Source organism: Alternaria rosae (genome assembly GCF_020736505.1).
Source record: "Alternaria rosae strain MPI-PUGE-AT-0040 chromosome Unknown BKA58scaffold_1, whole genome shotgun sequence".
In the NCBI taxonomy this organism is placed as follows: Eukaryota; Fungi; Ascomycota; class Dothideomycetes; order Pleosporales; family Pleosporaceae; genus Alternaria; species Alternaria rosae.
Window position 1 is genome coordinate 300083 of NW_025763570.1, and position 14642 is coordinate 314724.

The following is a 14642-nucleotide window of genomic DNA, read 5'->3' on the forward strand; positions in this document are numbered from 1 at the left end:
TACTCTACAGTACCCGTTCAGAGATACGCTTATTAAGGTGGCCATATTTTCGGGCGAGCCTCCCTTGCCGTTACCAAGCGCCGGAACTGTATGACTTACTAAAGTAGAGTAATCCTCGGCCTCCGTTGCGGACGAAACCCGGCCGGCGGTCCGACAGGTCAGCTCCACATCAGCAATTGCCATCGCAACACGTTCACCCCGCTATGAAAGTAACATGGCCGCCCTTATCAGGTATAGGCCTGTGACAGGAATACCAGATCTCTGTAAACCATACCATCTTCATCGCTTGTTATCGCCAAGAGTATCATGGAATCATTGAGTAACGCGAGTAATACTTCTAAGAAACGACCCTCGAAAAGTCTACGCCGGGCATGCTGGGAGTGTAAGACTAGGATCCGTTTACAAATCTTCTGGACTACTTGCTAAAGATGCTACAGGCAAGAAGCGCAAGGTTCACGGGAATGCAAGCCAAACTACCCTCAGCTCTTCCGCCATCATGGACAATACCGGATCGGATCGGGTAGATGACGGCAATCCATGCTCAAATCACATCCAAGAAAGGCTATGCAAACTGGAACAACTCTTTGAAAGATTTGTGTGTCGTAAAAATGCCACCGCAGGCGCCGCCACTACTGTGCCGCACAGCCCTGCCCTCACTGCCTCAGGCTCTAGCGAGAAAGACATCAAACCGGATGTATCGGGACAGCGAAGTGATGCGTATAGCACTTCCTCACTGGCCGATGGGATTGTGAGTCGAGTCTTCTCATCATGCCGCCCACACTAATGTTGTCAGCTTGGGGCGCAAACCTGGACTTCAGCGCCCTCTCTTCGTACTTTGGTCGACAAATCAGACAGCAAAGGGCAGGCCATAGGCTATGACAGCAATCACCAAACCCTAGCCGCCCTATTGCCGTCGCAACATGATGCAGATATCATTTTCGAATCGTCTAACGGATGGATGATCTTGGAAGGCATTTACCGGGCGTCGAAAGAGATCTATGTTGACAACGACTTGCAGTCGTATGCTCTGTGTATGCAGGCTGTCGCACAAGAGCGGACCATTATCATCGCTCGCACCCTGCTGCATCTGGCCATCTGTATCAACTCACTCCCACCCGATTTCGACCATTCGCGCCTCTCGAGCATCTGGAACATGGAGGCGGCAATGCAGAACTATGTATCGACGGTGACATCGTTGGTAACTTCCTCGGACGAGCAGGTCATGACATTGCATGGACTTGAGACGCTTTTGCTCCTAGCTTTCTACCATCTAAACAGTGCCTCGTTACGGCAGTCATGGCTTGTTGTGCGGCGTGGTCTAAGTCTGGCACATCTCATGGGATTTCAGCGCATTATTGCGCAGGACGACCTTAATCCCCCGATCCCGGCGATTTCGGACGCCAAGTCGATATGGCGCTCTTTCGTTGACATTGATCGGTATCTAGGACTGCATCTTCGCCTCCCGTTCGGCGCGGACGACTATCCACTTCCAGCAGACGCCAGCCCACATCTGGTTCATCGGTCGAAACTTAACTACATGACAAGACAAGTGGCGGAGCTTGATCGCGATGTCTCGCCACAGGCATACTCGGCGGCGCTGGCATTGGACGAACAGCTAGAGTTTAGCATCAAGGAGATGCCGAAGGACTTCTGGGAAGTGCCAAACATACCGTCGACAGCAAGGTCGCCAGAATCTTTCGCTACCCTAGAGCGACTGATGGTGCAAGTCTGGCACTTTCAGATGAAGCTATTCATTCACCTGCCTTACTTACTGAGAGCACATCTCGACAACCGCTACGAATACTCCAAAGTCACTGCATTACAGGCCTGCCGCAATATCTTGATGAGATGGTTCGCGCTTCGCAACGCCAGCATCACACAAGCCTGCTGTCGTTTCGCAGAGCTCGGAGTCTTCATCGCCGCCGTCACACTCACCCTCGACATCGTCATCGAGCTGGGTACAAAGGACAAGACCGAAGTAAAGAAGACCAAAGGAACAGACTTCGCCATGATATGCCGCCTCATCGGCGAAATGGAAAAACTCGCCAACGCCAGCCCACGCGAAAGAATCGCAGCACGTAGCGCTATAGTACTCAAGAAGATCCTCTCCTCACTGGACCCGAGCAAACAACCTGGTGGCAAAGTCCGCCATACGATACCTTTCTTCGGGACTGTGGAATTGGAGTTTATGAAGCTGCCCATACGGCCGGTTTTCGATCTCGACTCGGATGCGGGTAAGCTGATGAATGCTACGGCTACGGGGCAGCATCTCCCAGTGTTTTCATTCATTGATAATTCGCTGTGGCCGCCGGCTGGTGAGGATGAGGATCAATGGGATATTGTTCTGTTTGATGGGCTTGAGGATCGGGACACGCAGGGCAATTGGGTATTTTGATTGTGGTACTTGGAATATTTGGTCCGCATGCTGCCCTGCGTACGCACTCAGTAGCGCAGAGGGGTCCCTGCGGCGTTTTGTCTTTGTTTTTGTTGGAATATGTTGTGGGCACGAGCGTATGCCCAATAACTTTTCGCTCAAGGGCCTACCTGGCGCACTCTGTTTGATATCCTCTTAGCGTATCCTATGTAATGTTTTTGGTTTGGTGTTGTCTCTCCTGCCATGATATGCTAAGGGTGGCGAATTGGGACAGTGCAGCGGGGTAAAGGGGTTTCAGTAGCAGTCGCACAGCAAGCGCGGATGATGTGATTATGGACGCGCACAGGCGAATGGAATAGAAGTGTCGTGTCTGCCAACAGGCAAAAGCAACGCGCACTAGTGTCGCCAGGTGATGCACCGTGTTGAGCTGGCAGAGGGCTGTCGCGGCAAGGCTGAGGGAGGGACTGCAATGTGCCGCTGGCTGATAGGCTGGTTGGCGCCGGCGTGAGGGTGAGGAGGGCCGAATGCATATCTATCAAAGTCTCAGCTTGGCACGTCAAGTTTCGCGTCTTTGATGAAGTCGCCGGCAGCGTGAGCCGAATGACAGTGAGGATGGTACTGCTAGTCGCACCTGGCTATCGGTGAGGCAGAAAGATCGCCCGGCGACGGCAAACGGATCGCCTTCATCTTGGCCTAAGAACCCTGGCCTGCGACGGACGGCTGGCCAAGCCATCTCACACGACCATCTTCGCTTGCGCGACACGACTCAACGCGCTCCACCCGTGCATGTCGCTGCCATCCTCTTCCCGGGCGTGATTGTGTAGACACCGTCACTCACCACCCACGAAGCATGAGCACGATACTCCACGGCGGCCACGGCGACTTCGGGGCCTGCACCACCCGCCATGGCTCCAAAGCCGCGACGACGCACACCGAGACGATAACAGTGAGCCACGCCGCCGCACCAGGAGCCAGCCTCAGCCTGTTCGAATCCATAATCACCTCGTACCCGCCCGTTCTAGAGTCGCTCCTCGCCCAGATCTCCACCGTCACCCTCCTCGAACTCTACCACACATCACGTCACTTGCGCCACTTCCTGCAGCAGTACCCCCTCGCATGGAAGACGCTCTCCTTCCGCCTGCCCCAGCCCGCCGTCGCAGTGGGCTCGCCCGGCAACGAGACGCCTGAGAACCGGGAACGCCAATCCAAGGCCTACTCGCTGAACGCCCTCCTCATCCAGACTATACTGCCGAACGGGTCACGGTTGACCAGTCTGGACCTCTGCAACACGGCCGTGGCTGGCGTCTCGCTTATCAGCGACGTAGTTGGCCCGCGCAAGGACACCCTCCAGCATCTGTCGGTACGCGGCTGCAAGAACGTCTCCATCAAGTACCACATCGTGCCCTTCCTCGAACCCTACACACTGAAGGACGCACCTTGGATAAAGAAGGACCTCGCTCTCAAGAGCCTCTACACCTACCGCTGTCGACACCACCGCCGGCGGCCCTACCTCCCGTCCTCCCTCATTCGGAGAGACTCCGATTCCGACCCCACCCACCAGCTTATCGAGATATGCCATCAGTTGGGGATATGGACAGATACAGCGTGGTGTCCGACACCGGGCGGCAGGTGCAACCGGAGAAAGGACTACCACGCTGGAAGAGCAGGACCCCAGAACATGGAAGTCTGGGTACCTTTTGACCGGTTATGGCGATCGAGCAACCGCATTGGCCCGGTGGAAGGCACGACCAAGCTGGGCGAACACGATGGCCGGTTATGGGAGATTGCCGAGACCGGAGAGGATGGCGAGCCACTCGGTCCCGAAGACGGGAACTCCGCCGGAGAAGGCAAACATGTCCCAGTGCACGAGCGGAGGAGCCATACTGTCTTTGTTGAAGAAGTCAAATGCGCGCAATGCAACGATCCTATCCTGGAGCGATGCGAGTCGTGCAGTGTCCGCATGCACTGCATGGGCTGCAGGAAGACGCTCTGTGCGAGCTGCGCCTTCAACAGGCCGATACCGAGGAAACGAATTAAGACACGGCACTTCGCAAACCTGGCTTTTGGCAACACCGGCACATTGGGCGGCACACTTGGACACGCGTCAGGGTCTTCTGGACCACTGGAAGACCGGAGTCAAGAGGAGAAGGTTGACCAGAATCGCTTTTGGTGGGCCCCAGGCGCGAGCCGGTCACCGAACCTCATGAACGAGGGTGCACAGGATGACGACGACTCTGATTCCGAAGACGGGAACAACGGTATGCCTGTACCACCTGCGAACCGCGAGCCACCAAAATTGAACATGCATTGGTGTTGTCTTGAGCCCATCTTCTCTGGCGGTGGCGGTATTGCTGTTTTGGGTACTGGACTGGGTGGCCGAGGAGCGGATAAGATACGCGCAGCGCCTTTACCTCGCACAAAGGAGTATGAGGATCCGGACTTCAGCAACACACTTCGACCCGTGGACTACGTCCGGGAATTGAAGAACAACGGCCTGTACGAATATGTGCTTGGGGAAGACGTTGATATCCTGTCGTACCTGAAGCAAGACTCGCTTGATCTGCAACAACAAACATGTCCGAGAGGGCTATGTAACGACTGCTATCGAAGCTTCAGGTGGAAAGTGTCATGTCGGGCTTGCAAAAACCCCATATGCAAGGAGCATGACTTCAGGGCGCTCAAGGTCCGCAAGTGTGGTTACCGGGACCTACATACAGAGCGAGACCATGTGCGGTCACACAACGAGCCGCCACAACGCCTCGTCATACCCGAGTTCAACCCGAATAGGGCCAGTACACCGGATCCTGAACGCACACCTACAGCATCGTCATCGCATCTAGACTTCTACTCCACGGGGGACAACGAGTCTGAATCCTCCGAGACACCCATGTCTCAGTCGCAAATCATGGTTGCTCCTCAACACTCGTCAATCGATATGTCGACCACCACATCTTTCAATTCTATTTCAAATCCCGAGCCTTTCCAACTTGCCACGTCGCTATCGTTTGTTCCCATCAGCTCTGGGCGCCCGCGTTCCTTCAGCGTGTCTGGCGTTCGCGGTCGACCCACCAGTGCTTGGCCGCCGAATTCGCAACGCGTTCCAATCAATCACCCAGTCACGAATCCTCTTCCTCTGCCGTGCAATCCACGGCATCCCGTTCAATGGAGTGGTTGTGGTGCATACTTTTGCCAGTATCCGAGACCCGCAGGGGATGTTCGACCACAGTGTCCAGCTATCCTTAAGGAATGCTCGGAGTGTGCAGTTCTTGTTTGCGATGTAAGTTCACTACCAGTACATGATCATCGTAGTCACTAATATATCTTTAGCAATGCGCATCGTCGAACCCAAGTTGCACCTGCACATTCTGCACTGTCAACTACCACTGCCCGACATGCACACACAAACCCAACGTTCGTGCCAAATGCCGGCTTGAGGCGGAGATCAAACAAAAGAAAGAGGAACAACTCCGTGCCATCGCCAAGCAGAGGAAAGACAAGGAAGAGCGCGGGCAGGCAGATGAGTTGGCTGGACAGATGTTTGAATTCTTTACGACAGTCTATGACGAGAGCACTGTCAACCCGATCATGGACGGCTCCTCCTCATCATATGCACACGAGCTACCCATCCCGAGCCCGGACTCTATCACTGTGACAACAGAATTCGGTGTCATGGAGGAACCCGCAAACTTGACCACCATCAGTGCGTCGGGGCCTTCGCCATACCACGTCGCCTACGATCATTCCGACGAAGAAGAGAACAACGTCGAAATGACTGAAGACGTAAACGAGGAGGTTGAAGCACTCCAGCAAGGACTCGCGCAGATACACCTCACTCCTGTGCCTGGTATGAGTGCTCACATACTGCATCTACCGGTAGACGTAGAGGCTGAACACGTTCAGCATGACAATGAGCAAGAACAGACCGAGGAAGTCAATGATACCGGTGCAGAGGCGGATATAGATACCGACGAGCTCGACGCAGGTGCCGAAAGCACCTTCGTTGATGAATCCGGAGACGATACTCTAGGCGGCGGTATTCTCACGCCTACGACTACACTCACAGCATGAGTCGTCATTCGATGACTTTGACAGTCTATCCAGGACGCGAAAGCAGCGCATCGCTCATACAAGCCACTTCAACAACACGTTGACAACAACTTGAACATCATCCACATGGAGAGAAACACCAGATTGCAATTTTACGGAGTAAGAAGATGGAGGATCTACAGCAGGTGATACCCAAAGGGAGGAAATATGGTTCGAAAATGGGAACTTAGTTACGTTTGACTACGGCTTTTCTGGTGGAAATGGAATAGGATGGGGGGATTTTTATGGGAATACTGGTATTGGAGTAGGAGTAAGTTCAGGTTGGTAGGCAGGGATATCTTGAGGGTACTTCATAGTTCCGCATTTTGGCGTTTTTCTAGGTTAGCAGGTTTGGGCTTCTAGAGTATGAGGGTAGTTCAATCAGATTTTTCGACGCGGGGTTATACTAGAAGTGTCTTGTGAGTATTGTTTAGTACTGTGGCTGCTTTGCTTGTGATGTAGTTGGAGAAAGAAAAGGTGTGGTTCAGCCTCGTAATGAGAAGACTGTGACATCAACTTATCACCTCATCAGAATCAAGACCACACAACTTGGTACACAAAATCATCATATCATATCAGTCAACAACCACACCCCTACTCCTTCTTATTCAACAGCACCTCCTTCACAACCTCGATAACCTGCTTAAACGCATCCTTAGGCGCAGCAACAACACCCTTATTCTCCCTAAGCGTCCTCCCCAGACCAAAGTTAAGCGGCTTCCCATACGCATCACTAACCTCACCACCAGCTTCCTGGACCAACACAACACCCGCCGCGTGATCCCAAATCTTCTCCTGGTACGTCTTGCTAACCGGCAGTCTGAGGTACAAATCACCGGCTCCACGCGCAATGGAACAGTACTTTGCTTGGGAATCCATGCGTACGGAGGGCTTGGTGATGCCTAGCTTGGACGCGATGGCTGCGTTGTCGCCTTGGGAGGAGTGGCCTGCTTCTACGGATTCGCAGAAGGTGGCTTGGGTGACGTCGGAGAGGGGTTTCATTTGTATGGGGTTGGCTTGTGTGAGAGCGCCTGCGCTGAGGGGGCGGCTTGTAGCGCCTTGTCCCTTTACAGCGCCGAAGAGCACGCCCTTGCCCTCTTTGTCGTCGGCGTCTTGTCCGGTGGTTGTGGTGAGGGGGGCTTGGTCGTCAACGGGCAGGTTGGGGCACCCGATTACGCCGACGGTGGGGACGCCGTCTACGAGGAGACCGAGACAAACGGCGTATTGTCCACCGCGCAAGAAACCTTTTGTGCCGTCGATGGGGTCGAGAGCCCAGATCCGGCCTTTGTTTCCGCCCTCGCTGTTTCCTTGGTCGAGTGCTGAGAGCATGGCGTCTGCGCTCTTGATGGGTCCGCCGATCTTTTCCTCTGCGCTGCTGTCGTCGAGCTTCGCTGCTTGTACTAGATCCCAGACGAGGTCTCGGAGCGAGTCATTCTTGCGTAGGTCATTGGCGTCCTCCTCGCCGACGACTTCGTCTTCGGGGAATGCGTGCTTTATCGATGCGATGATTAGGGCTTGTGCGCCGAAGTCGCCGATTGTGACGGGTGAGGAGTCGCTCTTGGATAGCGTGCCTTTGGAATGGCTCGAGTAGACGGACTTTGTGAGGATAGAAGCGCGTTGCACGGCGAGGAGAGCAATCTCCAGTTCCTTTTCGTAGGCCATTGTTTGTATGCTTCGATTGGAGTTTGTGTATACGTGCTGTGAGGTATGAAGCGCGGCGGACGGGTAGATGTGGTGTTTCAATTGAGAAAGACGAGCAACACTGCGAGAGAACAGTGATGGATTGACAAGTGAGATAGCCAGGATGGCGAGTGCTAGCAGGAAGAATCTTGATGGCGCAATTTGGGTGGGCATTGAACGCTAACACTTAACAATCTTCAGCCCCTCCTTGTCGCTTTGGTGGGGTTCTGCAGGTCGGTGGGTTGACGCGACGCAGCCGCTGGCCGCCGCTTGGCGCTGCGGGCGGAGGTTACTGCATGGGGAATCGGGTCGCCGCCATGGCAACAACACTTCCCCCAACGGCTTTCAACTGTTAGTGCACAGACATTCGAGATTGCGGTCTTGTCTTGCGAAGTGCAGCTTTTATCACATCATTTCGACTACGACCGATCGATGCTGAGCGAATAGACGGACCTGGCATTCTTCTTGAGTGGACGTAAACAAAGATCGACATAGAACGACTCTACGACACGCGCATCCCAATAATCAAACTCGAACGATCCGCCCTTCCGCCCAATTCATCGCGAACTCTTTCACTCCGGCACCATGACTTCGACAGAGCAGCAGCCCGCGCTTGCGACCACGAAGCGCAAGTTCCACAAGCTCCTAGATAATCTCACCGCAAGCAACTCAACTACTTCACTCGCGAGCACCCTCCAAGAGTCAAATGCATCGACCGCGTCGCTTTCCGCGCTTTCGGAACCGGACAGCCCTGAACATCCGAACAAGCGTCCGCGCAGCGCAAATCTGAGCATGGAGCGCCAGAGAGGCATATCGGAAGGACAGGAGCGCATACGGCAGCTCAAGGAACAGCTTATGACACCACGGAGGGAAAAGACAATCAAGGTTGTAGGCAAGACTGTAGTCACACCGAAAGCCTCGACCCCGCGCAAAGCACCCAACTTCCAGCCATATAGCCAAGAACACTTCCTTGAGCGACTGAAGACGTTTGCAGATGTGAGGAAGTGGACGACCAAGCCAGACGCGATCAACGAGGTCGAGTGGGCGAAGCGGGGCTGGAGTTGCGATATCTGGAACACAGTGGCTTGCAAGGGTGGATGCGAGAATCGTGTTGCGGTCAAGCTGAGGCCGAAGCGGAAAGATGCGAATGGAAAGGATCTCGAGATGAGCGAGGATCTGGCCTTCGATATCGACGACGCTCTAATTGACCGATACAAGGATCTCATTGTCGAAGGACATTCGGATGACTGCCTGTGGAGGAAGCGAGGGTGTCAAGGTAGGACGACACGTGCGACAGCAACAGTACCACGACTAACGACCCAAACAGAAGACATCTACCACATCCCCATCGCATCACGCACCAAGAGCTCAGCCGAACTACTCGACCGCTACCGCTTCCTCAAAGCCATATCCGCCGACCTCCCCCTCCTCGAACACATCACATATCCCGACCCACCCATCCAACAAATCCTCTCCCGCATCCCTTCCTCCTTCTTCACATCCTCCGGTACCCAACCCCCGCTCTCACCCAGCGACACCGTAGCTTTCGTCTTCGCCCTCTTCGGCTGGACCGGCGTCTCCGAATCGCGCATCTCCCTCGCAGTATGCAACCACTGTTTCCAGCGCCTGGGTCTGTGGCTCTCATCCGCCACGCGCCTCACAGAGATGAGCAAGAAGTTAGATGTGCCGATTGAGAGTCTGAGGCTTAATCTTCTTGAGTCCCACCGCGAACATTGTCCCTGGAAGAACGCCGATGTCCAGGCCAACGAAAAGGATAGTCCAATCGCCAACATGCCCGCCTGGCAAACCCTCCAATTCATGCTCCTGGGTCGGCACAAAGACGCCGCCACATCATCTGGTATCCAAACTCCCAATAAACAGACACCCCGGAAATCGCATCAGCAACACGCCAGGAACAACGATAGCGTAGACATAGGCAGTGAGCTCGAGTATCCGCGCGGCAGTTTCGATAGCGTCGAGAGGCCGAAAGATGTTGACGAGGATGAAGACGGTGGCCTGAGGGAGAAATGGAGTAAACTCAAAGCAAAACTCAAGCGTAGTGCGAGTAAGAAGAGCTTGAAGAGTATGAAGAGTGGGAAGAGTGTTAAGAGCGGAAAGAGCGTTGCGACGAAAGCGGGGGATAAGGAAAAGTCTTAGGTGGGCTTTTTGAGGGGGAGGTATCGTTTTGCGTGAGAGAAGATTTGTTTATTACGTGTTTCTGAGCGAGGTCCTGTATTGGTGGAGGTGAGGGGTGTCTGGAGCATGTTTTGTAGTTTTATTGGAATACCCCTTGTAATACATGTTGTTGGAGGTCATGATCAAAGAGGCGATGAAGGTGTTGAACGATTGCATCATGACATTCATACATAGATATGCGTGATAGAGTAAGAAGCTGAAGCTGAGCTCTAGATGATGACCGAAAAGAATAAAACGCCAACCCAAATGCAAACCAAATGATGAGCCAAAGCCAAAATGCTCTAACAATGACTTTTACGTTGTGAAGAGATGACGACACCTAAGCATCGCCCTCCATCTTCACGTCATCGTCTTCCACTTCGACCTTCATAGCGCCCTCTTCCTCTTCAGCGACCATGGCCTCGGTGGCTTGCTCGCCGTCACTGACGTCTCCCTCTTCCTTCACCTTGGCATCATCCTCACCTGCCTCTTCAGCATCGCGGGCTTGCTGCTCCGCCTTGGCCTTGTCGGCAACGTGGTTGATAATCTCGGTATCCTTTTCGTTGAACAGCCTCAGTAGCATGGCCTTACGGTCGTCCTTGTCGACCATGAGGTTGGCGCTGCCGGGATGTCTCCAGAGAGGAAGTACCATGCGGAATGGGATGCCCTTCTCGTCGTCCTTCTCGACGCGGATGAAGCAGCAGCCAACATCCATCTGTTGGAGCTGCGAGCCGACTTCGCCGAGGCCGGTGTCACCCTCCTTGGGTAGCTTGGGGAACATCTCGCGGATGAGCTGGTGAAGGGTTTCCTTCTTCTCGAGCTTGACTATGCGCTTCCGCGCCCATGGCTCGAGGATACGGATACCCTCGTTCTGTAACCTCCATGGTGCTTGTGTACGGTCTTGGTCCTTGATCTTGTGCGCGACGAACATGACGACACCGCAATGTATGAACTTCATGCCACGGTCTTTGTTGAGTGTGAGGATGGTTCTTGCCAAATCGGAAGTGTAGTAGATCTTGTTGAGCGACAGACCCTCCTTGTTCTTGACCATGAAGCGGTCGCGTGGGAAGCGATCGTCGATACCAAAGAAGTTCATGATGGAGGCGATGGTTGCATCGTCAGAGGGGAGGTATTCAAAGTACTCCTTGGCTTGAGACTGGTTCTCAGGCTTCAAGCGGGCGGCTGAGCCGTTAGTGGCGGGCTTTGCGTCTGGTGTTTGCGCTGCCTCAGCGACTGCGTCCTCGGTCTTGGCTTTCTTTGGGGCTTCAGTGTCTTCATCCTCCTCCAGCTTGCGCTTCAGAGGAGCCGTCTCCGAGGCCTCATCTGCAGACTCTGTCTTGGTAGCGTCGGCTTCAATCACGTTCTCAGCAGGAGTGGGGATCGACGAGTCGGTGGTCGTATCGGCGTTGGCGTGTGACCTCTGGGCCTTGGCCAAGTTCTCTGGGTTTTGGACCTGCGCGATCTTGATGTCATCCAGCTTCTCAAGGATGGCGATGAAGAAGCCGCCAGTGTCTTGCAAGTGCGGGTAAACACGGATGCAGTTTTCGAGAGGAATGCGCTCCTCCTCGGACTTCGGTACAGGGGGGAAGCATCCGGGAGTAACCTTGGTGGAGAATTGGCGTTCGGGCTCTTCGGCCTCGTACTTTGCCCTCGCTTTTTGGTAGGCTTCCCAGTTGGTGAACATGTGAGCGGTCTTCTCTCCTGCAGCAGTGACTGACGATGTGTCGAGCACCTTCCACACGTTGAGACCGGGCTTTCGCTTGAGGTTTGGCAGATGGTCTGAGCAGTCCACGAGTCGGACCTTGGAGTTACCACCGCAAGCCTCAATGGCCGCTGCGACGACAGCCTCGTTCTCCACGGGGTTCAAACTACAGGTTGAGTACACCATGCGGCCACCCTTCTTCAGCATCTGAAGACCTCGGAACAGGATGCGCAGCTGGAGTCCGTGGAGACCAAGACCATCCTTGGGTGTCCACTTCTGCCATACGTTCGGGTTCTTGCGGGCGGTTCCATCACCAGAGCAAGGCACATCGGCCAAGATCCTGTCGTACTTCAAGTATTGTTTTCTCTGGCCATCGCTGGGTAGTTCGATCGAGGGGAAGATGGAGGCGTCGTGTTGGGTTACGATGAGGTTGGGGAAGTTGAGGCGCTTGACCTGATGGACCAACATGCCGGCACGCTTGTAATCGGAGTCGTTCGCGATAAGGAGACCTGTTGAACGCCCGTCGTCGCTGTAGTCACCGTCTTGGCTAAGGTCAACCGACTCGCCGTTCGCTACCCGTTGTACGCGCTCTTCCTCGTCGCCGTGGATCATCTCAGCCAACTGCGCCGACTTGCTTCCTGGTGCTGCGCACATGTCGAGGACTACCATGCCTGGCTTGACGTCGAGAAAGTGTGGCGGTATCATGCTGACGACTTCTTGTCTGCTGATGTTTCCGGACGCGGCTTCGGCGACGAGAAATTTCTGGAAGTCGGCAAAGGGAGCATGTCGTCGAATGACCTTCTTGTGCGTCTTCATGTGCCATACGAGCTCATCGGGGAAGGCCTGGACTGCCTCGGGAGGCGACACGGGCTTGCCTTCAAACTGCTTGGATGCGATCGCCGGGATGTAGCGTTGCTTGAAGATTTCACGCACTGCGAGGGCATCGGACTTGGTGCCAGTGAAGCGGAAACTGTTGGGCAGGTCGGTCTGGAGAGCCTTCCACATCTCCTCGAACTCTGCTTCTTCCAAGAATCCTCCCATGCGATAGTAGCTCTCGAAGAGCTCATTCTTGCGCTCGATGGTAGACCATGGCTCTGAGCGAGTATCACGGCCTCCACCACCACCGCCGCCGCCGCGACCTTTACCCTTGCCGCGAAATGGTTTGCGACCACCGCCCTATGGAAGTCAGTGGGCGTTATATATAGGTGGCGCATGCTGTATCTACTCACGCGACCGCCGCCTCGTGCCATTGCTGCGAGTAGGTATAGGGAAAAGGTTGAATTTGCAAACCTGCCGCAGCTGTCGCAAGTTGGTAGCTCTCAGGAAAATGTCGATAGCTGCGAGAGGCGGGCCAATAGAGCGGGGCATTAGCGCTGCACTCGATCTTGGCGGCAACGCTAGCGCCCGCACATGAATTTCGACTTGGACAACCGAACTTTCTTCCTCCAGCTTCCGACAACCACAAGGATACTAACCACCAGCAAAATGGCCCGCTCATCGTGAGTATGCCGCTGTCAATTCACCGCAACTCAGCTAACAAGTCCAGCGTCCCCACCCAGAATGACATCGCTGTCCCCGAGTCGGTGCTCAAGAAGCAGAAGGCCCACCAGAAGACCAGCGACTCCCAGGCCGCTGAGTTGAAGAAGAAGCGTGAGGTATAACCGTCTCCCAGAACCTGCGCAAGCAGATAGGAGTTCCACAGTTGGCTAAGATTTCTTAGGCCAGCAAGCAAAAGCGCGAGGTCATCAAGGAGCGCGCCGCCAAGTACACCCAGGAGTACGCAAAGGCCCAGCGCGATGTCATCGAGGCCAAGCGTGCCGCGAAGCGTGACAACTCTCTCTTCGTCCCCGCCGAGTCCCGCCTCGCCTTCGTTGTCCGTATCAAGGGGTATGTTGCAATTTTCAACGTCTGCAAAATCTCTTACTAACCCACGCAGTATCAACAAGATCGACCCTAAGAAGCGCAAGACCCTCCAGCTCCTCCGTCTTCTCCAGATCAACAACGGTGTCTTCGTCAAGCTCACCAAGGCCACCAGCGAGATGCTGAAGATTGTCGAGCCCTTCGTCGCCTACGGATACCCCAACTTGAAGACTGTCCGCGAGCTTGTCTACAAGCGCGGTTACGGAAAGGTCAACAAGCAGCGTCTGCCGATCACCGACAACGAGCTCATCGAGGCCAGCCTCGGCAAGTTCGGTATCACCTGCATTGAGGACATCATCCACGAGATCTACACAGTCGGCCCCAACTTCAAGGCCGTCTCCAACTTCCTCTGGCCCTTCAAGCTGTCTTCCCCCAACGGTGGTTTCCGCACCCGCAAGTTCAAGCACTTCATCGAGGGTGGCGACCTTGGTAACCGCGAGGAGTTCATCAACCAGCTCGTTAGGCAGATGAACTAGGCTGTTGTACTTTTTGTTCAATGGGTGGAGTAAACGGTTAGCTTCAAAACGATACCATGAAGATCACGACTACTGGTCGCCCACTCCTCGACGGAGGATGGAGGGCAGGCCGAGCCACATGCTCTGGTTAGCTTAGACAAGTCTTCTGCACATCAGCTGAAGGAAGAATTCAAAAAGTTCATTCCAAAAAAGCCCATTCCATTTTTTGTTCGCTTGTAATGTGTCGATG

General features: G+C 54.5%; 6 protein-coding genes across 6 annotated transcripts; 4 read left to right on the plus strand and 2 right to left on the minus strand.

Annotated features, from left to right (window-relative positions):
* The first annotated feature begins 139 nt into the window (after nucleotides 1-139).
* BKA58DRAFT_1424 (uncharacterized protein) lies at nucleotides 140-2810 on the plus strand. The gene is made up of 3 exons (XM_046164616.1): nucleotides 140-382; nucleotides 438-748; nucleotides 794-2810. Exons 1-3 carry the CDS (start codon nucleotides 307-309, stop codon nucleotides 2393-2395), a joined length of 1989 nt encoding a protein of 662 aa, XP_046030267.1. The 5' UTR covers nucleotides 140-306; the 3' UTR covers nucleotides 2396-2810.
* BKA58DRAFT_1425 (uncharacterized protein) lies at nucleotides 2811-6748 on the plus strand. The gene is made up of 2 exons (XM_046164620.1): nucleotides 2811-5651; nucleotides 5702-6748. Exons 1-2 carry the CDS (start codon nucleotides 3225-3227, stop codon nucleotides 6440-6442), a joined length of 3168 nt encoding a protein of 1055 aa, XP_046030268.1. The 5' UTR covers nucleotides 2811-3224; the 3' UTR covers nucleotides 6443-6748.
* Nucleotides 6749-7054: 306 nt separating this feature from the next.
* Nucleotides 7055-8122, minus strand: BKA58DRAFT_304573 (uncharacterized protein; the record flags this gene model as incomplete). The annotated part of the gene is made up of 1 exon (XM_046167019.1): nucleotides 7055-8122. One exon carries the CDS (start codon nucleotides 8120-8122, stop codon nucleotides 7055-7057), a length of 1068 nt encoding a protein of 355 aa, XP_046030269.1.
* Nucleotides 8123-8476: 354 nt separating this feature from the next.
* BKA58DRAFT_1579 (C3HC zinc finger-like-domain-containing protein) lies at nucleotides 8477-10476 on the plus strand. Its single transcript, XM_046164904.1, has 2 exons — nucleotides 8477-9416; nucleotides 9468-10476. The coding sequence occupies exons 1-2, from the start codon at nucleotides 8726-8728 to the stop codon at nucleotides 10295-10297; spliced, it is 1521 nt and encodes a 506-aa protein (XP_046030270.1). The 5' UTR covers nucleotides 8477-8725; the 3' UTR covers nucleotides 10298-10476.
* BKA58DRAFT_1583 (cytosine-5--methyltransferase NCL1) lies at nucleotides 10477-13445 on the minus strand. The gene is made up of 2 exons (XM_046164913.1): nucleotides 13247-13445; nucleotides 10477-13193 (listed from the first exon to the last, which is right to left on the minus strand). The coding sequence occupies exons 1-2, from the start codon at nucleotides 13265-13267 to the stop codon at nucleotides 10656-10658; spliced, it is 2559 nt and encodes an 852-aa protein (XP_046030271.1). The 5' UTR covers nucleotides 13268-13445; the 3' UTR covers nucleotides 10477-10655.
* A 26-nt stretch (nucleotides 13446-13471) lies between these two features.
* On the plus strand, nucleotides 13472-14610 carry BKA58DRAFT_371469 (ribosomal protein L30, ferredoxin-like fold domain-containing protein). The gene is made up of 4 exons (XM_046169031.1): nucleotides 13472-13516; nucleotides 13564-13672; nucleotides 13738-13904; nucleotides 13954-14610. Exons 1-4 carry the CDS (start codon nucleotides 13503-13505, stop codon nucleotides 14411-14413), a joined length of 750 nt encoding a protein of 249 aa, XP_046030272.1. The 5' UTR covers nucleotides 13472-13502; the 3' UTR covers nucleotides 14414-14610.
* The last annotated feature ends 32 nt before the right edge of the window (nucleotides 14611-14642 follow it).